Source organism: Passer domesticus, chromosome 5, assembly GCF_036417665.1.
Source record: "Passer domesticus isolate bPasDom1 chromosome 5, bPasDom1.hap1, whole genome shotgun sequence".
NCBI classification, from domain to species: domain Eukaryota; kingdom Metazoa; phylum Chordata; class Aves; order Passeriformes; family Passeridae; genus Passer; species Passer domesticus.
In genome coordinates this window covers 49,387,587-49,409,354 of record NC_087478.1, presented here as the reverse complement: position 1 = coordinate 49,409,354, position 21,768 = coordinate 49,387,587, and the positions used below count along the sequence as shown (strand labels likewise).

The 21,768-nt window shown below is 50.0% G+C and overlaps 1 protein-coding gene across 8 annotated transcripts in view; it reads right to left on the bottom strand.

The window, feature by feature from the left end:
* Window positions 1-21,768, bottom strand: part of LOC135300647 (complement C1q tumor necrosis factor-related protein 6-like) — a 36,602-nt gene that overhangs the window by 12,184 nt on the left and 2,650 nt on the right. For 2 of the 8 annotated variants that reach the window (XM_064420322.1, XM_064420320.1), the window contains exons 2-3: window positions 19,919-20,156; window positions 15,305-18,334 (exon numbers count right to left, since the gene is read on the bottom strand). In XM_064420322.1, the coding sequence (XP_064276392.1) occupies window positions 17,787-18,334; window positions 19,919-20,156 (786 nt within the window). In that variant the 3' untranslated portion in view covers window positions 15,305-17,786. Of the gene's footprint in view, window positions 1-82; window positions 198-1,653; window positions 1,781-2,106; window positions 2,205-3,470; window positions 3,701-8,435; window positions 8,545-15,218; window positions 18,335-19,918; window positions 20,157-20,960; window positions 21,137-21,768 lie in introns of those variants that run through there. The other 6 variants (XM_064420313.1, XM_064420316.1, XM_064420317.1 and 3 more) reach the window with 6 other exon arrangements.

Sequence of the window (21,768 nt, the reverse complement as noted above, 5' to 3'; positions counted from 1 at the left end):
TGCACTGCTTATACACCCAAAATGCATATATAAATCCTTTCCCCTTTGTTGTTAGCCAGGACATCCCAGATGAATTACTTACATTAACATTTTGGCTGAAGGTTTTGATGCATCTCCTCAGTCCTGTCATATGCTCTGCCTTGGGTAATTTGCAGTGCTTCTTGCGTTTTTCAGGTGAGGGATATAACTCCAGAATGCTGGAATGTTATAGTTTTGTAGTTAGTCAAACATTATGTAACACTAAAGGGCTTTCAAAGCATTTTTCATCCTACTGTATTTGCTGAACAGGTTACAGCAAAGATTTAATCCTAATTTCTCTCCCCATTGTATCACTCAGACAAATTTTATGTGCTGGCATAGAGAAGTCAATGCACCCCAGTTATTTCAAGACAAATGTAACAGCAAATTTCCAGTTTCAAAGATTTCACAAAATCCTCTTCCTATCTTCTCTGTTTCCTGTTGATATCAGAGGGCATACAGAGCCCAAATTCACTTACAGCAACCTGGCCCTGGAAGACGGGTGCCTGTTTCACCCCTCTAGGATCTACAGGTCTCCTTCACCGCACTGACAGTCCTGTAGGATCTCAGACACTCAGTGACATGTGCCTTCTGAGCCAGGTCACATCTCAGTCAGCAGGACAGTACATCTCAAGTGGCAGCACTACACCGTGACCTCTCTTCTGCTCTGACAAGAGAGCCCCAGCTGAGCCATGGCATGGGGTGTGGCAGGGTGGAGAGCATCTGTGGGGCTGCAGTGGGGCAGTGTCTGACTGAGGTCTAAGGTCAGATCAGGCCTGGGACCCACTGACAGTGGGGAGGGTTCTCTTCCTAGAGCCCTGGCCAAAGAACGGCACAGTTCCACAGCCCCAATTCCAGCCACAGTCTCTGATTCACACCCATGGAGCAACACCAGTGTTTTAGCTTTCTAGGGCCACGCACCAGCCTCAAGACATATTTGTCAATCTAACCCAATTGGAGGTGTCTCTATGACAGTGACAAGTAACCCCCACAATGACAGAATCACACTGAGCCTCTCCTTATGGCAGGCACCCAGGGCAGCCCTGGGCTTGGCTGGCAAGCCTCTTGGCTGCAGATGTCCTATTTGGAGATGACAGAGACTCAGCCAGCCCCCACTGCAGTACTGGCCAAACACCTCCCCTCTGCTGGGAGGCATATGGGAGAGGAAAACATCATGAACTGGAAGAGGCAAAAGAGCCAGGGAAGAGAAGGGGGAAGAGTATTTTTCTTCATTCATTATTACTCAAGGTGCAACATCTCAGCTCATCCTGGCAATTGCCAAATAGCCTCTGTATAACTTCAATTCCACCGTTCTCCAGCCCCATCTCTGTACATCCTCATTTTCCACTGAAAATGGAAAAATTCAGTCCTGAGGGTGTCTGCCAAGGAAGAGGAATTTTTTGAAAAGTGAAGTTCAGATAGAGTCATGGAGCTGGAAGATGGGTTGTGCTAGACAGTTTGGGACTCAGATGGCAAACACTGAGCAGTGGCTGCCAGCATCTCAGCCCACATGGAGATAGAGACAGAGTTCAAAACAAAACACCTCAGCTCTCTCCACTATACCTGGCCTGGGAAGGGGAAGCCTACATTTTTGTAAAGTGGCATTGCTTTTCCTCAGTCTCTCCAGTTACCCACCTGTCATAAAAGTCTTTCTGTGATAAAATCTCCAGCTGGCACGGTGCTTCAGCCAGGTCTCTGCCCGGGTCCCAGTCGCAGAAGAGAGCCGCCCGTGAGTCATACCAACAAGTGAGGCTGGAGGCACCTGCCAGCAGAGGAGAGACAGACAGCAATGTGGCTCAATTAGCAACAATGCTTGGCGTTAATCACCACCCTGGATAATGCTGCCCCATCCCAAACTACTGACTGAATCCTCTGCTGGACAAGTCCAAGTAAGAAAGGCAGTGCCATTCATTTCTCTAGAACCTTGTAGGCTGATGTGCTCGTCAGAGACCTGTAATATTGCAACCTCCTCTGGCTGCACGTTACAACACAAACATTGCACAGGAATATACATGGCACACACGCTGCCATGGCTGACTCCCCTCCCTGTTCACCCAGCCGGCACAGGTGAAAGGAATCGCTTCTTACCTTGTGCTGATTCTGATGCCCACGAGGGAGGCATGAAGCTGAACAGGCAGAGGTGAGACAGCACCAGCAATGAGGGCTTCATCAGTACTGGCGACACACTGAAAGAGAGAAGACACCCCCACAACACAGCTCAGCAAGGGAACTTAGGAAGATGTCGAGATGTCATCTCACAAGAGGCATCTGCTGTCCTAGGATGCCGTGCCAGTCTTCTAGGTTCAGAAACTCATATCCCTTCCACTCCGGAGTCTGCACTTCTCCCTCAGCACCTCACTGCTCTCCTGCCTTGGGTGCTCTGCTCAGCAGTGAGGCTGTTCACAGGGCAGCACAGAGGCTGTTTGCAGGAATCATGTCTTCTGAAAACGCGTGAGTGAGCGCACAGCAGTCCGTGTGCGTTGTCTCAGGCTGCCTGCTGACTCAGGTAGAGAGTGCTGCCTCGGCTGTGCACAGCTTGCGCTTTGAAGAGCTTCTTTTTTTGGTAAACCCTAGGGCTGAAATAACTAAGTGCTTGCTGAGTAACAGGGTCCCTGGATGCAACTGACAGAAGTTAGTTGCAGAGCTCATGGCTTAGGAGGCAGATTTTGAATAGCATGTTTGGGACAGGTGGGGGTATCAGGGAGAAGAAAGTGTTTACCGCATTCTACAAAGTCAAGGCTTTACTATATCCAAAAAAAATACATAGTAGTTCACAAACTATGCATCATCCCCTCCAGGTAGACCCTTGTTCTGCCTTGGAAGGAGTCATGATTTGAGGTGTATCAGAAAATTTGGGCTTTTTAATTAGGAAGCTCAGCAGCAGCCCTCATCCAGCCAAAGCACCCAGGGAACCTCCCTGTCTTATAAAGCCTGTACAGTCATGTTCCATATTAGACAGACTTACAGTCTTCTCATCCAAGTCTCTCTCTCTCCCCATCCACCTGGACACCTGGACCTTGGGATCTGCCTTTGCCCACAGGAGAAGGAACCACCCCCACCTCTCACCAGCCCTGGAGCTCAGGCAGACCTGAGGAGAACAAGATGGAAGCCCCACTGGACCTTGCTGGGACTGCCAGAGGGGTGTGAGGAGAGGGCTTATAAAGGGCCAGCATGAGCTTAACACCAATTCCCACTGTGATAAAAGATTAGGTTCAGAGGAAGAAAAACATGATGACAACACATTAGCAGAGAGGGGATAGAAAGAGAGAAAGCGAGCGGCATGGTTGTGAGATGCGGGGTATGATTAGAGAGGATTGTGGAGAGACAGAGAGATAAATATGTTCTCAGCCCTTCCCAACAGCAAGATGCAGTTTGTCAGATTGAAACTCCTTCTAAGATGCTTTCAGATCAGCCACCCCCATGTGGGAGACAGCTGGCATTATCCCCTTTACCTTCCAGCTCCAGGCACTGAGCAGTCCAGACAAAGGGGTTGGAGGTTGGACAGCAGCAGGTGATGAATGTCAAACAGTGAGGGGAAAGGTGAGGGGGAAAAGGGAGAGCGATGAAGGCAGATATCTTGGCTCAGTGCATGTCCACAAGAGAAGAGGTGCCCACACCCCAGCAGTTCTGCTCCAAAGCTGCTTCTCTCACATGCGCGTGGTCTCTGTCTTCTCCCTCTCACCTGTGCACAGGAAGCTGCTGCTTGCCTGCCTTGTCAGACTGAGACAAGGCCCCAAAGTATCGAAAAGGCTAGTAAGGCCAAGAATAAAAAAAAAAACAAAACCAAACCACATTCTACTTCCTGCTGATAAAGCAGTAAGTGTAGAAACGGGTTAGAGGGGTCAGGTGTTAGCAATGCTCAGACATTCTGGGGCCAGTTTCAAACCATTGCTGGGAGGCAAGAGAGCAAAAAGGACCTCTTGGGATACTTGCAAGACCCCTAGCTTCCTCTTTTAGACACCTAAATGGATCATTCATATTGCTCTCAGTCTACACAAGTTTACAGATCACTTTGAAACTGGGGGCAGGAGTCTGTCTACAGTAGAAATACCATGGACTACTTTGTGAAAAATAGCTGGAGTTGCTGACCTGAGCAACACCTGAATGATACCAGACATGGTTGCCCCAGTTTTAGAGGATCCATGCTGGGTCACAGTGGGAGTAGAACCAGGTCAATGCTGAGTGTGAGCAAGTTTGAGGCACACCCTCACACTTGCAGATGGTGTGACACCACAAGAACACCCATCCCACTGCCTCCCTACCCAGCCAAACAACCCATTCACTCCACGGAAGGAAGAACCATCCTTCTCTGACCTGAGCATTGCAGCTAGTCCAGCCAGGCAATACCGCCTTGCAGTAGCTGCAGGGCCTGTTTGGTATGGCTTGTCCATTCAACAGGCCAGAAAAAGATACAAAAAATATTTTCACCTTCTTCCAAAACTTCCTATTCCCTCTCCTTTGCAGACAGATAGCCCCTTTCTTTGCCTTCACATCCCAAGCCAAGGCAGATGTACAAATGCAAATCCACAGCCTGATGGTTGCCCGGTTCACAGATAGACATGGACCTGCAAAGATGTCCTCACACCCCTTTCTCTTTTCCATACAGAAATAGAATTCTCTGAAGTGCAGCACATCACATTTCCTGTCTGGTCTGGGCTGCCCAATGATGGCCCCTGGTGTGAGGCCGCATGATGAGAGTCTCCTCTTGTACAGTGGTCACCACACTCTGTGCTCCTCATCTTTCTCTCCTAGAGCAGCTCAAGGCCCAAGCTCAGGTTTGGCAAGAAGGTTTTGCTGACCAAAAGTTGCCAGAGGCAAATCTCAAGTCTCCAGGTAGTTCTTGTTTGAGGACTCTATGAACCTGGAGGATGGAACCTAGTATAAAAACAAAGTGATCTTGGATTCAGGTAATGGAAAAAGGGTGTAGGTGGAAGATGGGCTCTTAGTCACAGGAAGCCGAGCCCAGAGACTGGATGTCAGAAGATACTAGACCTCAAAAAGAAATAGTGTTGGAGACAAACACAGTAGTTTGAAGGCAGAGCCATTTTGCAGAAGGCTGCAATAGTCAATCCTCATGGCCATTTCTGGGAAAGCATTGCAGTTGATCCAGAACCAAGCACTCACTTAGCCAGCAGTATTGGAATGTAGCACCTCTTTCTTCACCACACACAACAAGGACCAGGAGTCTTGAGAGCTGTCATTTGAATGCATCTGAAAACTCTTGTCAGGCCAGGCTTGGGGAGGACAACTAGGGAATCAAAACCAGCCAGCCTCTGCTGAAGAGGAGCAGGGGAGAGGATGGGCTGTGTGTGCTCTCCTGCTCTGGTAACTGCTGGCTGTGTATGCTGCACCTTGGGGGCTCCATCAGGATGGAGATGTAAGGGCATGAATCATCAGGCCACAGACCATCTTTCCCAGGAGCTCTGAAAATGAATGCAGCTTTCTCTGGCACAGAAATCCTCACCTGAAGCAGTGAAATTCTCTGTAAGTTATTGGAATCACCACCATTGCAGCTGCAATGGAACATTCATATTAACTGCAATTTTTCCTGCTTGTCCTTCAGGCTAGGGAAATCTATACTTTCCTCAAGACCAGAGATCACTGTGGGAAAGCAGATGTACAAAGCACAGGTTTTTTTATTGTTCAGCTTATCAAGGGAAAGAAAGTCCACTGATTCCCTTTTTTTCTTCTTTTTTTTCTTCCCCTAATATATGCATAAAAATCATATGAGGTTGGCTGTGCACTATGGCACCTGAAACAGTGGAAGAGGAAAACTTAACATGTAGTGAATCCCTATAGGAGATGGGTGGCTGAAGCAGTTGGAAGCAAGGATTTGTGTGATCAACTGCCTCTCTGGAGGCTGTTTTTTTCTAGATGCGTTTCTCTACAATATATTCTTGTGCAGATTTTCTGCCATCTAGTAAGGACTGATGTTACATTAAAGACTTTCCAATGGAGGGTCCCAATGGAAAAGCAACACTTCTCTATCAAGATACCCTTGCTCAATAAGGGATATACCTCTTTGTCAAGGGCAACTGGAATTGACTGACTTTTCCAAAACTGTGAAGGGAGGGGGAATGGTCCGATGGATCAGCTACAGGCAATCAAACCTCCATGTGTGGAGACACAAACTTCCTCAGCATATTTTCCTTGGAGACACAGTTTAAAAATGTATTGAAGCAATGACCGTGAGGCATAAATAAGAGAGGGTTTCCTCCAGAGACGTGACAATGGTATTATGTCCAGACCCCACCTGGCACATGTAAATTGTGCTTGCTGTCAGCACAGTTTTTGAACTTGATTGCCCAAGATGTTGTGCTGCTGAGAATGTGGCACTTTTTATCTCCTTCACACTGATATTGTTAGGAATTGCGCCATTCGTAAAGTGAGAAGCCAAACAAAACCACACTGTCAGCAACACATACAAGGTGTTCTTGTCTTTACCTTCCTGTCCGCATAATGGTGGCTGAGATAGGTAAACTACAGTCAGTGTTGTTGTTCAGTGATAAAGTGACATGTAAAAGTGTGATGATAGAGGTTTGGTTAAAGGTGTTGTTTGGTCCAGATTCGTTTCAGGGACAGTATAAGTTTTAAAAATACTCAAGACTGAGGCCTGTACTTATGCACAAGACTTTTTGCCCTCGCACTTCTTTCATTAGGGAAGAGGAGTGCTGCTGAAACTGCTCATTTTCAGTTGTGAGTCCACTGACAGTCTCTGCGAAATGGCAAAGGTGAACGGGGGAACAGACACAGAAGAAGCATGAAAGGCAGAAGCATTGTGTGGTGTCAAATTACCCCACAATTCATCAGCTCATCACATTTCTTAGGCTGAGGACACCCCTTCCCTTCGCTGGCTCAGTGGGACCAGGGTGCCAGGCTAATGGGATGCCTTGCAAACTGCCCAGCTCACCGGAGTGAGCCCACTGGAGGGCTCAGCAGATCCATCTCCGTGTCCTGTCCCCCTGGCCCTCTGAAGTGGAGCAGTGGAAAGGGCACAGAACCAGCAGGAGGTGAAGGCATGAGGGCAGAGATGCCCTGGTGGCCACTAAAGTTCGCTTCCTGACAGGATACACAGTGAAGGTCTCTAGAAGCTGTGCAAGTTATTTCTGGTACTTTCCAAATAATGTTATTTTAACTATAACCTTTGCATTGAATTTCCTGCCAATCGTATGCGTGCGCTTCTCAAAACTACGCTGTTGTTCTAAATCTGCAGTTATTTTCCCCTTAAACTGTGGTTCTACTCCGAAAAATGTCTGTAAAAATGGCCTTGTGGGAAACCACTGCTCAGTGTATAAGTGAGGTTTTTATTGAATTTGTTCACATTACAAGCCTGTAAGAGGTTTTGCTTTGTATCAAAACAGCAAACTTGGGCTGATGTGAGAGAGATTTTTTTCCCTCCTGCTCCATGATTCCTAGAGATATTGCTCCTAGAGGCTAAACACTGCCCTCAGGTTAATCTCCATCACTGTGTTTAAGAGGAGAGGTATTTAAGCAAGAGTTTAAGATCTGGAATCGGGTACCACAATGGAGTAACAATGCTGGGCAGCAAGTACTAAGCCTACCTATAGAGCAGATGATATTCCTGCATTTCTTTCCTTACAAATTCTGCCCTACAGAGTTTCCTGACAGACATGCCTGATAAAGGCAGTAGACATCAAATGTACACGAATACACAAAATGTTCAAAAGCAGGGATTCCCTAGCCCTGTAGGCTACAGAAGAACATGGACAAAAGTGGTAGGAGGCTGAAGCATTCACAGGTGCCTTCACTTGAGGCAAGTCAGAGGCCAGAGGTGGGAGGTGATGGAGGAGGTGTTCACTTTCACTCCTTGACAGTGATGGTCACAGCCCTAGAGAAGTGGGGGAAAAAGGGTGGGAGGGAAAGCATGCTACTTTCAAGCAGTTTCACTCTTAGCCTGCCTGGCTGTGAACACACTGCTATGATCTCATGAGGAGGAGCATGGGACAGTCACGAGATGCTCCTGCTTGGGACCTGAGCCCTGGCTCCTCATTATGTTTGGGTTGAACTAGACAGTGTCAGGGCTTTGGCTGGAGGGGCTGGAGCCCAGCAGCAGAGTCAAGCTTTAAGAGAGCTCCTAGGAGAGGATGCCTGTCTCCCTGATGAGTGCTCGTGGTGCCACAAGGGCTGTTAAGACCCAGAGTCCCCCCCTAGAGACTCTCAAGGAAGACCTGGGCTGTCACCCTGGGCCTGGCTTAGCAACATGAAGGAAGGGCATTGCCTACAGCCTTGTCTGAGCCTGGGGACGAGGTGTCTGAGGCCCAGCAGGCATCTGAGCCTCAGCAGCGTGGCAAGTGGTCTTTGTCAGCTTAATCATGGTGCCTGTGCATGCAGATGGTCTTATTGTGGCACACTGCGATGGAAAATTCAGCAGTGGGAACTGGAAGGAAGGTACCTACCCACGGGACCATGATTGTGTGTATGCAGCTCTCACATCCTCTCTGAGTCTCACTTTCCACAGCAGAGAAAGGGACGTAAAGGACACCTTCCCATCTTCTTCAAAAACAGATTCATAGACCAGGCTCTTGCATCACACCCAGGGGTCCACTGCCCAGGTCTGTGGGGCCATTATTGACTCATAGTATTGAAACATGCCTCTGCAAATCCCTGTGGGTTCTCCTGGCATTAAATGTTGAAGATGCATGGCTAGACTGCCTACAGAACTCACTGGTCTGTATTGAAGATGGATTGCTTGTGCAAGTGATATGTTCTACAGGAAGGCAGCACTGGACTCAGAGAACAGCCTTACACCAAGTCTATGCCCAGGCAAGGCAATGAGCTGAATGCTGGCTGATTTGCTATTCAGCATCAGTGGCTGCTCTTGTCCTTGAGGGAAATCATTACCTTATTACCTGGGCAGTCTTGGAGAGATAAAGCTCTGCTCTGTTTTTCAGCCTGTCATTGTGTTACATCTCTCTCTGTTTAAAGTTAGAGGGTACAAATACTTGACAAGCCTAATATGAAGCAATGACAGCTTCCAGACCTAATAAATTGAGAAGAATTTAGGGATTTATTGTACATTCAAAATTGCTTGAAGGCAAGACACAATACTGTAAGGAGATTCTTGTGAATAAACCCTCAGGTATTTTGATTATCAAGGCTTGTTTCTAGTTTAATCACATTTCCCTTCCTTCTCTAGAGGAAAAAAAAATCATTACAGCCACCACCCCCATTCTGCTCAGAGCTCTCCTTGCTCCTCCGTTTTCTTCATCTCTTTGCCTCAGCAGCTTCTAGAAAGGGAGTTAATTAGATTGTTGATTTTGTTTGAAAATATGATTGGTGATGTCATGCTTATCCAAGGGCCAACCTCCTACTCCCCCTTAAGCCCTTCTGGGGGTTACTGATTTGTGACTGCAGTAATTATTAACTTTCATGTCGTTAAAATGCCAGAACAGAAATTACTTGTTTGGAGGCAGCTTCCTGTCTCCTTACAGCTCACTGCTCAGGAACTGCATTCCTCTTTCTCCCCTGGGCTCAGCCTGAAGAGCTCTTTTCCCTCTGCTCTGTGGTTTCCTAGGTTCAGCTCTCCCCTCATTTGCCCTCCGATGTTGCTGCTCCCCACCTTGGGAGGCAGAAGGTCTGATGAGAAAGGCCACAGCCAAGGTACTTGGGTGTAGGGAGTGGAAGGGAAGTGCTCAGGTGGACCACCTGACCCAAGGACTTGAGGGCACTTCACTCCCTCAGGGGATGTAGCACTACCTTGTGAAACAGCTCAGAACACAGAGCCCCCCAGCCCTCCTGAGAGCACACCTCTGCCAGGGTTTTACCTCTGGGATTGCTCCTCTGAGGATTTTCCTCCTCTGGAGCCCTCCTCTGAGGCGAACTGCCTGCAGCAGAGCGGCTCTGTGCCTCCATGAGGCTGCACACAGTCAAAAGGACTATTCTTGATGGCTACGGGTAGGCAAGGCTGCATGTTAGCGGAGACTACTAACAAGATCCTGGAGAACATTGCAAGACCACCACTTGGAGGAAAAACAAGCACCGTGGACACTACTGTTTTCTTCACTGGTCTCTGAGGAACCTGTAGATGCTCCTTGAGAGATCCAACCCAGAGCTCTGTCCATGTGGTACCTGTCAAGTTCCTTGCCACAACACAAAGCCCAAGCTGCAGCTCACCTCATCTGCTCCACAGGCTGTGCTCCTGTTTGGGAAATTGGATGTCTATGTCTCAGGGAAAATGGGACTTACTTCACTGAGAGAAAGACACACAGGGTTACGCTTTCCTCCTCTTCTCTTCCTGACTGACACACAGGGGCAGGGGGGAAATGTCATTTTGTGCATCACTGTTCCCTGTTGCCCTGGTAGCTCCCACATGAGAGGCTGGAAAGGGCACAGAGCATGAAGCAGTTCAGAATTTCACCCTCCATCTCCCTGCAGTTGCAAAGAGCAGTTGCACGGGGCTGGGAGGGCTATTTTAGGCAGCTGCTGTGCCCTGCAGTTGGAGCAGGCTGCGGGGAAGGTCCATGGGGGCACTGCCCTGGGCTTGCACCTGAGCACACATTGGTGCACACAAACATACACACACACAGAGCACAGTTCAGGCCCAGAGGGGAAGCACGGGGGGCATCAAGCACTTGGCTCCACTTGAATGCTTACCCTGAAAACAGGCCAAGGACAGCACATGTGCACAGGCACCAGAGTCCCTTCTCTTAGCCACGGTCTGCCTAGGTGAGGCTTTCATTCTAATAGGAAATGCGTACTGTTGCTTTTATGTTTCAAGGACAAGACTGTCACTACATTTCTCCGGTGCTGACCTTCTGTGCACCACAAAAGATCCCCCCCCCCTTTCTTGCTACTTTCCCGACCCTCTTTGCAGGCAGCAGGTTCCTTCATCGGAGATGCTCAGTGTTCAGAGGGAAGGTGGCTGATGGAAAGGACTGCTCAGGGTTTTTATCCTTTTGGTCTTGGAAATGATGTGGACAGGCTGGTGCAGCATCTCTCCCTCCTTCCCCCTCCCCTGCCTCAGCCCCCCTGGTGGGGGAGGGACGAGCGTGGGCGGTGGAAGGAGTTGTGGTCCCCAGATGTGTGAATTGCTGTCGAGTAGAAATAGGGCACCACGGACAGACCGCAGCTTAGCCGAGAGCCATCGCTCTGGGCTTTCGTCACTGACCTTTTCCTCTTGCCCTTCTCCGTCCTCACCTGCCCTCCCACTGCTCCCCCTGCACTTTGCACTCTGAGAGCTCTCTGCACAGTGCTTTGAAATGCTGAGGAGGACTGGCACAGGAATGTAAAGGAGGAGTGAAAAAAAAAAAACCTGCAACAAAGAGAAGGCTATGCATTCATCCCTCTCCATTTCCTTCGGGCTCAGGTTGCCATCCTGCAGGACAGGAGAGTCGTGGGCTGAGCCAACTCACCACTGTCCCTGCCTGGTCTACCCATTGAGCTGAAGGCTCAGGTGTTCTGCCTCCACGGCTGGCAGGATTGGGGATAAGGGAGGAGGAGGGAGCTTGTCTGAGGGTCAGAGGAGTGCTTCAGTATCTGCCATATAATGAACAACTAGAATTAAAGAAAAAAATATTAAAATCATGTGGTACAGCTGTCAAAGCCTGCAAAATGCCTTTTAGACTAAAACAATGCCACCAGCACACCAGACATTGAAAAGAGGGAGTGGGGGCAAAGCAAGGGCTTGAGGGGTGTTTTGAATTGTGTGTGGAATAGTAATCCTGTGGACCCTTGGCCCTAAAGATCTCTTGAATTGCTGGCTGTGGCTGCAGGTGACAGGGCTTTTTTGCCAGGAATGTGCTTTCTAGTGATCTGTCCCATTCTACTTCTTCAAGGAAAGAACTAAGGGCATGTGGGGAGAAAAATAGTGTCTGTAGGGGTGAATGTGAGAATGCCACAAACCCAGAAAAGCATGTGTGGGGCAAACAGAACTCTGTGATCATCAGGCATCCCATGGAAGATGCTTGCTCTAGGGCATTGTTGTGTCAAACACCTAGGAGGTGATCAGGGCTTCAGAGCAGAGGATCAGAACAGTGAAAATGGTGCCTGCAGGATGTGGGGTCAGTTAGACAAGAGATCTATTGTCTTCCTTCTTCTCCGTGGATCATTTTTTCCTCTGGCTACTTTGAATCATTGCACCTGCCCTCGGTAGCACCTGTGAGGCTTGGGCACATCTGCAACCTGCCCAGGTAGATGGGGAGTTCCCTACTCCTTTGCCTCTCCAAGCCGAGAGCTCTGCATCCTGCTCCCTTCCCATTTTAACTGTTGCAAAGAGAGATTGGGAAAAGTGTGAAGTTTTGCAATAATTCACGGGTCATTTGTGAGTTAAGTGACACAAACTCAAGAGACTGGATGGTCTGTGGAAGGAGAAACTGTCGGAAGCCTTTGATTTAAACCTTCTGCCCTGGCCCTCACTGTGGTATAACTGCAAGGCAAGAGATCACAGAGAGCTCGTGGGTGAAGGAGAAGGTATTTCATTAGATGAGGGAGCTGTGCTTGTACCAAAGAGGCCTGGAGCCTCAGCACCCTCTGCCCACCTCCTGATAGCATCTTCAGAGCGAGCCAGGCTTGCAAAGGGCAACAGTTTCCGTTGTCAGGAAGGTGAGAGATGTCCATGTGAGGCTGGCATGTGTGGGTGGCACAGCAGAGTGTGCACTGAGCTGGCCTCCGAAGCCTGGACTGGGCAAGTGCCTGCTTTGCCCCTGTGGTCAGAGAAGGGCCACGCCACACGAGGCAGTGGAACAACTGCCCTCAAATGCAGCTGTGCCCCACCACCCACATAGCCTTGAGCAGGGTCCACGTCCAACCCTTCAAATCCTCTGGTAGCTCCCAGCCAGCAGTGGGAAAGGGAAGTTGAGAGAAAGGAGGTCTGGGCAGGCTGAATCCACTGCTGGTATCTGCAGTGTGCCAGATGGAGGAGGTGGCAGCTCTGCTCGTGGCACTGGGCGATGCTGGCTGCGGTGCTGCATCACCCCCTCTCCCTCTCTGGACCCTGGGAGATAAACAAGGCTGAGGTGGGAGTGAAGCAGGTTGTCTGGGTGGTTTGGGAGAGGAGGAAGGACAGCAGGCTGCAGCAGAGGGGAAACTTGCTCCAGTACAGTGTGGCAGCCCCTGAAGAGTGCACTGATGTGGGGCAGACCTTGCACCACAGCTGGCAGCTGAGCCAAGGCCAGAGACAGTTCCTGTGAATGCCCCTCCTGTGACAAAGGCTGTGAAGCAGCCAGGTCCTGCTCTCCCTGGTGCTTTGGATGCAAGCACATCCATCTGTGCCCACCTGCAGGGTTAAAGGCCTCCTTCATTCTTTTCTTGCCCTGCTTCTCTCTTGCCCTTTCCCACAGCTATCACAGGACAAGGAGCTATTGCAGGGCCTTCAGCTTCTCCTGACTTGTCCCTGGCATGTGCTTCCTTTCCCAGGGACAGCACCATGTCCTGCACTTCACATCCTTTCTGCCACTCCTTTCCTTTCACACCTGCAAGACCAGGGACCTGCAGGAAGGCAGTTTTCAGCACAGCCCTGTGGCAGATGCCTTGAGCAAACTTCAGGCGTGTCCACAGAGCCTTTTTCAGCTGAGTTTGGATCACTCTTTCAGGGGAAACTATAGGCACAGCGCCAGGGGTAGTGCCGTAGCTGCACATCCCAGGGCACTTGCTTTGTCCAGGAGAGAGATATTGGCTGTCACCAACCCCTGAATCACGTTCCACATGGCAGTTCCATTGCATGGAAAAAAACACAGACCTGGGGCAAATGAATGAATGAATGAATGAATGAATGAATGAATGGTCTCATGGCCTTCTGGGCATGGGTGCACTTGCTGGCAGGCCAGTGGGGCTGATCTGACCTATTCTAGACCTTGTTCCTTCAAAGCATTGCAGGGTCCACCTTGCCTGAGCTGAGCCTCACCTGCAGCAACTCCTTGGTCAGGCATTCATGGTGTGATGGGTGGCACCAGCTACAGACCCTGCCTGTCACTGTGCATCTTAGCCCCAAGGAATTTGGCTGAGGAGACTCTTCAGATGGCAGGCTGAAAGGCTGAATCATAGAAAACTTTTCTTGAAGATCTGGCTACACATTTCCCGTCCCCCCTCCCTCCTCCCCTCTCTCCTTTCCTCACCTTTTGTAAGTGTGACAAAGTCACTTCCAATCTGCCAGCATCTCACCTCAAGGAACAGGAGCATGCATAAACACAACCACTACACTTCCTGAGGACACATTTTTATCTGCTTCCTCAGAAGTAAATAAAAAATGGGAAGAAGCCTGGGCTCTGACCTGACAGAGTATTGCATTTACTAGGATATATATAGCCCTTGCTCTGGGCCTGTCACAGGACCAAAGAGGCCTGTAGGGATGTGTATGCTTATGTATTCCACCCGTTGCCAAATGAAGTGTCTGGTACACATCAAACCACAGGAGAAACTATGTGAAGGCAAATTAAACTCAAAACAGCAGGTCCTATATGGGCACCTCATCTTGTTCTTTTGCCTGTCCTTCTACCTCAGCAGGAGTCCCCTCAGTCGAAAGGTGATAAACAAAACTCCATGTACCTCTTTGACTAGGATTAAGACCCCAAAAGGCATCCCCCTGTCCTTAGGATTCTATCCTTCTAGAGCTTTCACTCAAGCTTACAAAGTCTCCAGCCCCTGCTCATGTCTTCCCTTCTCCCTCAACTTTATGAGCAATTGCCACTTGTCCTTCCACCTCTGACCTGAATCTCAGGCCTTTCTCATCACACACAGGTCTTCCAAATATGCATGTCCAGCTTAACTCTGGAACTCCCACTCATTCCAATATTAGGAAGTACAAGTGTCCAGTCAACAGTTTACTATCCCTCCTACACTGTACTTCCTGGCCTTCAGCTCTTGGCAGAGAAAAGAGAAATGTCATAGGGAAAACAGTGCTTACCAAGTACTTGATAGAAGAATGTGCTAAAAAATTTCATAAGATAAAGGGATCTGATCTCCCTCAAGAGAACTTCAACATCAACCCAGCCTTCCTCCATACAAACAAGTACTTGAAGCCTGCTCCTACAACCCATTGTATTGTCCTGGGAGTTTTTTTGTAATCTCCAAAGAATCCTTTTTTGAATTTCCTGAAAGCTTTTCCAGCAAAAGGGAGAGGGTTGTCATAATTAGAAGTGTTCAAGCAGTTAGTATTTTAAGGTAATGGTTCTTTGCAAAGGAAGCAGACACAAGATTGCCAAGGATTACCCAGGGAAGTTTCAGAGCTGAGTTAAATTTTGTACCTGTCAATTTCAGGCCAGTGTCTTTTCCATCACATCATTCAGCAATAACCAGAGCTGGAAGGAATAGGTTAGGAGAGAAAAACAGATTTAAGTGCAAAACAACCAAGGAAAAAAGTTTAATACCACTGAAAAAATATATATATACAAAAGTTCTTGGAGTTTGTTTGGTTTTGTTACATAAAGCACCATTAATTCCAGAGTACATCACAACTCAGCCTACTACACTTTCCAGAAAGCACCCAATACTCCTGAAATCTGATTTAGCACCAAGGGAATGCCATCTTGTTTAGCACCAGAAGCCTGTTAAACACACCCTTTGGTCCCCCTGCCCTCCTCTCTCACGTGCATCAGGCACCCTCTGGCTGCTCATGGATAGCACAGGAGACCTGTCACCAGCATTCAATCACCAACTAGGAAAGGAGAAAGAAGGAAGCTTGTTTATGGAGATATTCAGTGTTAGAGAGGCTTGCTTCTCTTCAGGGAGATATGGGGCACTACACACTGTAAATGACTATATTTGAGTTTGCAGCCTGTTGAGGATGAGAGAAAGGGATTCGGTCCTGAGCATCCCTTCCAGCTTTCTGCTTCCTCTGCTATCTGAAATCCTGCCTCTGAGCAATTCCACACACTTGACCTGCTATGGGAGAGGAAGAAACCCACAGTCTCCTTTAGTTTCCATGATGCCTTCATCACATGTTTCCCTGTGAAAAAATCAGCCTTGCCTTAGTGAAGCTTGGTTTTTATACATATTGCCTCATTGACAGAGGTGGGGAGGATCCAGAGCAAAGTTCCTGAGACTCACTGCAGTCTGTAGAGCTTCCTTAGAAAAGCATGAAGAGTAAGTAAACAGGACAAGAGAGAAAATGCCCTGCAATTTTTTCAAGGTCAGTTTTAATATTTAGCCTTGGTCCCTGTTCCTTTGCTATCCCGGGCTGTGTGTACCAAACATAATCTGGTATAATGATGCACATTTCTTCTGGGAGAGCCCGGGTAGTCCCAGGTGCTATAGGCAGAGACCATGGCTCATCAAGGAGACAGAAGAACCCAGGTAAGTCCAAAGATTTCATGACCAGTGATGAGCAGAGGAGAAACACCTGTGTCTCTCCTGCTTGTCCTGCCCTGAGACTCAAAAAGGAGACAAGTCCTGGCACTGCTGTTTATGAGAGCATCACAACATGTGGAAGTAGGTTTCCTAAAGTGCTGAACCAGCCTCACCTGCTCCCCCAGGACTGCAGCATCCCCCGCAGAGGGACACAAGTGGGAGCAGTGTGAGACCAATACAAATAGTACTAGAAAACCCTACCACTGGCATTCCTTTCTCGCTGCGACATCTCCAACCTGACAAAAAGAGCGAGGGTTTGTTTTAGCCACATGCTTTCCTCAGTTACTCTGATGAGATTGCCAGAAAAGGGCATGGAGCATAGGACAGGGAAGCTTTTAACCCTTGGGCAAGGTGCTGTTGTCTCACCTCAATCTCTATTCCATCACAGAGGCAAGGACGTGGCAGCCTATCCACATTTGGAATTGATTGAACTGCAATTGCCCCTACAGCCTCGAGCTCAGGCCCTGAAACAGTGATCCTTCAGTACCAGCGTGGGAGAACCACCTTCAGGAGGACAATGAAATGGCACCTCTGCCAAAGGAGAGCAGATTTGGGTTCGCTCTCTGGACTAGCTTCCCATAGCTGACAAGCCAAGACCGAGTAGCACCCCAGGGGAGGTGTGGGAGGGGGTTTTCAAGGTTTGCTCTCTCTGTCTCTCGTTCTGTACTGGTGATCCGTAATGGGAACAGAATGATTGCCTCCACTGAATCATGGACAGACACCCATGAAGGGTCTGGCCAGGTGTCTGGCCCTTCATCTCTTTGAAGAGATAGAGCTGTCACAGAGGAGGACAATCCCACCACGTCTAGGTTTGACAATCAGCCTGGACTCTGTCAACAGAAGAGTGTTTATGGAAAGCCAGTTTAGAAGGCCAACAGCTCCCTTTTTGGAAAGACAATATCCTCTCCCAGTGCTCCTACATCTTCCCTGTGCTACAGGAGACCATCAAACCCCAGTCTGCTCTCCAGATTACAGATATCAGAGGTGACATCAAGACCTTGTTTCAGGCTGCAAAACTATGTCTAGCTGGGATGGAGAGGAGCCAGGATGTACCTCAGCAGTGGGAACTTTGTAGCCCTTTCCACAGGAGTCCTTTGTGTATTAAGCCCCAAGGAGGGACACAGGCCCAGGAGCAGCATTTTGGCTTTCCTCTTGCTCTAGAGCCCTAAATGCCAGCTTGCTGGCAGATCGAGAAGAAGCCAATAACCTAAGTTGGGGTTATGAGGTGAGGGGCAAGAGGTGGTAGTGCCATGATGTAAAGTGGACAGATACAGGTCTGGCTACAAGAGAGCGTGAGGTGGGAGCCAGTGTGGCAAGTTTCACACTCGGTGCCTGAGATTTGACAGGCCCATTTCCAAGTGAATTGCAGTGGTTACGGGCAGTAAAGAGAGAAAAAGAGAGAGAGAGAGAGAGAGAGAGAGAGAGAGGAATAAGGAAAAGGCCTAAGAGGCCCTAAGGAAGAGGAGTTATTCAATACTGGGCTTGACCAAATACCCGCTGAAGGTGATGTACACATCAACATCATCACTGTAAATGGCATTCTCCCTCTCCCGCTTGTAGAGCCTCACCCAGATCTCATCATTTTCTTGGAGCTCCAGCATGAGGCTCTGGCTCTGCATGATGCTGCGGTCGCTGGGTTGGGCATAGAGGATGACCGCCTCTTCTTCATTGTGCATGATGTGCATGTAGGTCTCCTTGAAGTTCCAGGTGTGGACATTGAGGCTGAAATAGTAAAGCCCACCCACTGAGCAGTAGAACTTGCCATTGAACATGTCGAAGTGGCTGTAGAGGTTGACGAAGACGGTGTCAAAGATCAAGACCTGGAAGCCCTCGCTGCTGTGCAGCGCTTTCTTGCGACCGACGGAGAATGCAGCGTACTGATGCTTGCAGGGGTCTCCTGCTGTGCCCATCTGTCCTTTACTGCCTTTCTGGCCCTGGGCACCCCGCTCGCCTCGTGGTCCTTCTTTGCCCCATTTCCCTGGCATCCCAGGCTCTCCCCGGTCTCCTTTCTCTCCTACAGGAGGAAGCAGAGGACACGACTCCTGTGTGATACCAGAAGATGTGGAAGTGGTGGTGGGAAAGACTAATGAGGAGACAGAGGATTGCACAAGAATGGGGCAATGCCAGAAGAAGGAACACTTCTGAGGGTGACAATACCACTACTCTTCATGGGAAAGGAGCTAGCAGAGCTCTGGGAGTGACTGGAGTCTCTTCCTCGATGAATCCCCTGCTCACCAAATGATACAGCTCTGCCGGAGGCACTAGGACATCTCCCTAGGAGACTTCAGCCTCAGAGGGAGCCCAGCAGTCCAAAGTACCTCTCTTGACCTCTTCTTCCTCCCCCACACTCCTTTACCTCCAGCACAGCCTTGCCCTCTCACACACCTCCCCTATGACCCGATTATCCTCAGAGGATGCACACTGGTCTTGCTGTAGGCTGGAGGAGGGGAGGAACTGCTAACACCTGTGGGGGAATATGATTAGGGATGGACAATAGGGTGGGTCAGAGGGAAAAGATCCCACCTTGACTGGGTAGATGGAGCACTGCAACTTAGAGGGATAGTGCTTTCACAATACTGGCATGCTTTGAGCATCTTGTATAATTAATATGCAGTTCTAACATGGAGTGTGTGCACTGCCCATCACACACTTGGGCAGGCAGCAATAGAGAGACCAGCACCACAATGTACTTTGTGTATACAAGAGAAGAAATGGGACTCAGAGCAGCCTCCAGCTCTAAGTGACAGCATTCAAAATCTGTACCTTGCTCTTTTCATCCTCTCCATCCCCTGCATGGTATTGAAGGTCCTCCTACGACATCCCACTCTAGTCTAGTCCTCTATCTGCCCTTCTGAGCTTTGATGGATTGCAGCTACTTCCAGGCAGGGCAGGGAAGGGAGAGCATCCGCCCAGTTACCCAGACAAACCACAGAGCTACAAGAAGCGTGTGGCAGCATCCAGCTGGGAACAGGCTTTTGCCCACAGCAAAGGCTAAAAGGGTAGTCCTGAAGGGAGGAGCTGATCTAAAATAGGGAACCCTTTCCCATTAGCCAAGCCAGCCACTGCAGGGTGGAATGAGCTGAGGGTCACTGCAAGTTTAACCTGGAGGTGCTTGCAAATAGCTGCTGCTTCCCTCTGCCCTCCTCCTGCTCCCAAATGCACATGGACCATGGAGCTGGAGAAGGCTTCCCCACAAGCTCCCTGGGTGCCAATGCTCTCCAAACATACTTATTTTGCAGTTGATAAGGAGTGTTCCTTCCTCAGGCACTACAGGACTCTAAGTCTGAGGCAAGGAATGTGTCCTCCCAGCTTGGCAAGAGGCTGTCCTGTGTTAGCAAGGAGGAAGAGTCAGCAGCAGGCAGCATCCTGAGACACAGAGATCACAGCAGAGACAGCACTGACTTCTGTCCCCCCAGGCTACTCCTCATCACAGCACAAAACACCTAAACCCTGGGCACAGTGTGTGTGGTCACTTATCCTCCAGGACGGCTCCTGGTGGTCTGTTAGCACAACCAGCATGCCAGCAACCCAGCCGTGACCTCCACTGCAATGCCATCAGTCCCTGAGCCGGCCTTGATATCCCAGGAGAAAGACTTACCCTTCAGAATGGTGATGTTGATATAGGGACGGACCTCTGGCACTGGGTAGGGAAAGTGGTGGTGGCTGGGAGGGACTGGTGGGGTATCTGTGGAAGAGTCCAGTGAGTCACAACAGCGCTTACAAGCACCAGGGCCTGGTTCTGCGAGGTTGGGTTCATCAGCGGGTGCCCCAAACACAACAAGAGGGAGGAAAAGGAAGGTCAGGGATGTGCGCAGGTAGGTTATGTCCATGGTGACCTGGGAAGATATGAGGAAGTGCCAAGAGTGAGGTATAAGAAGGGGGAGGACATAAGGGATGGAACAGAGATCATGATAAAACATCTTTCTGTGGCTGGAGCCGGGGTGGGATGAAATGGCATTGTCCAGTGCAGGGAGCTTACATGCTTGTTCAAGGCTGCAATCCTCTGGCCCAAGAGGATGCCCCACGCCCTTCTGCCCAGGCCAGTGGAGACTCGGTGCTGGCCCTGGGACAAGGCTGGATGCTGACTAGACAAACCATTAAAGCCACTAGAATATTCAGTCCCCAGGCTGGGAGAGAGGAAGGAAACATAAATCATAAATTAAGATTGAAAAAGACCTCTAGGGTCATTGAGTCCAACCTCAACAGCTCTTTAGCACAAGCATGCTCTGGTAGGCTGCTCAGTCTGTGGGAAGCGCTGTAAAAAAGTTCTCCAGCCCTCTTATCACTGCATATCAACTCTTTATAGGAATCTAACCCAAAACCCCCATGTCCCAGCAGAGATGCCTCTTCTCCCGTGGGCTGGGAACTTAACTTCAGCCCCCTCCTTTCCCGCACCAAATTCCCCATCCCGGCGGCTCGGTGCCTCCCACCCGTGCCCGGTGGGCTCTCGGGCAGAGCCCAGCGCCTTCCCAAGGGCACGGCCGGCTCCGCAGGGCAGCTGCTTCACCGCCGAGGACGCGAGGCTCTGCAGCTTGCCGAGAAGTGTGCTTACGAAAGACAGACACGCCGAGCAGCCGAGAAAGCCCCTGCGGCAGCCCGTGCCCCATCCCGCTGCCTGCCCCGGCCAGCGCGGCGCTCACCCCGGGGGCCGGAGGCTGCCCGCTCCGCGTCCCTGCCCTGCTCGGCTCCCCTCCGCCTGCAGGGCAGGCCCCCGAGCCCATGGCTTTAAGGAAGCCGGCTCTTGGCACAGGCGCTGCTCAGCGCTGGCTGGGTGCGCAAGCTGGGCTTGGACCGGTTCCCTCCCCTCTCCTCTCCCTCCTTCTCCCTCCCTGGTTTTGGGTGCTCTCCATCCTAAACCGGCTTGGGTTTCAGCGTCTTTTTAACTCTTTCCTAGGAAGTGCCTCTTTCTTGTACGTGTTGTTGGTTTGGTTTTATTCTCCGCCTTTTCACTTCCAGCCAGCAAAAAATGAGGGCAGCCGGACTGTGCCCTGTGCAAGGGTGGATAGTAGCAGGGCTGTGTCCCACCCTTGGCATCTCAGGATGCAGAAGGTAAGGTGCATTGGTGCAGGAGACAGGCTTTCCTTCAGGCAGGGTGCTACAGAACTCTGGCCTCAGTCCTTTGCTTTAGTCCCTTGTCCCAGGGCCATGCTTGGCCATGCTCTCTCCCCAGCTGTGCCTGACCCACTCATAGTCCCCAAACTTGATCTTTCATTCTCTCCTGCATTGTTTTTTCTGCACATCACCGTGGCCTCTTGCCCCAGGCATGATATTTCTAGCAGAAGCAGCTGCCAACTGGGAGAGGCATCAGTTTTTTCCCTCTCTGGTCATCCCCTCTGCCTGGGCAGAGCCCCAAGCCTTGTGCTCCAGCACGTGTCATCCCCCGGTCATGTCCCTTGTTTAGGTCCCAGGCTGAGCCTTTTGGATGGGAGGGGTGTGCCTGGTCTGAAG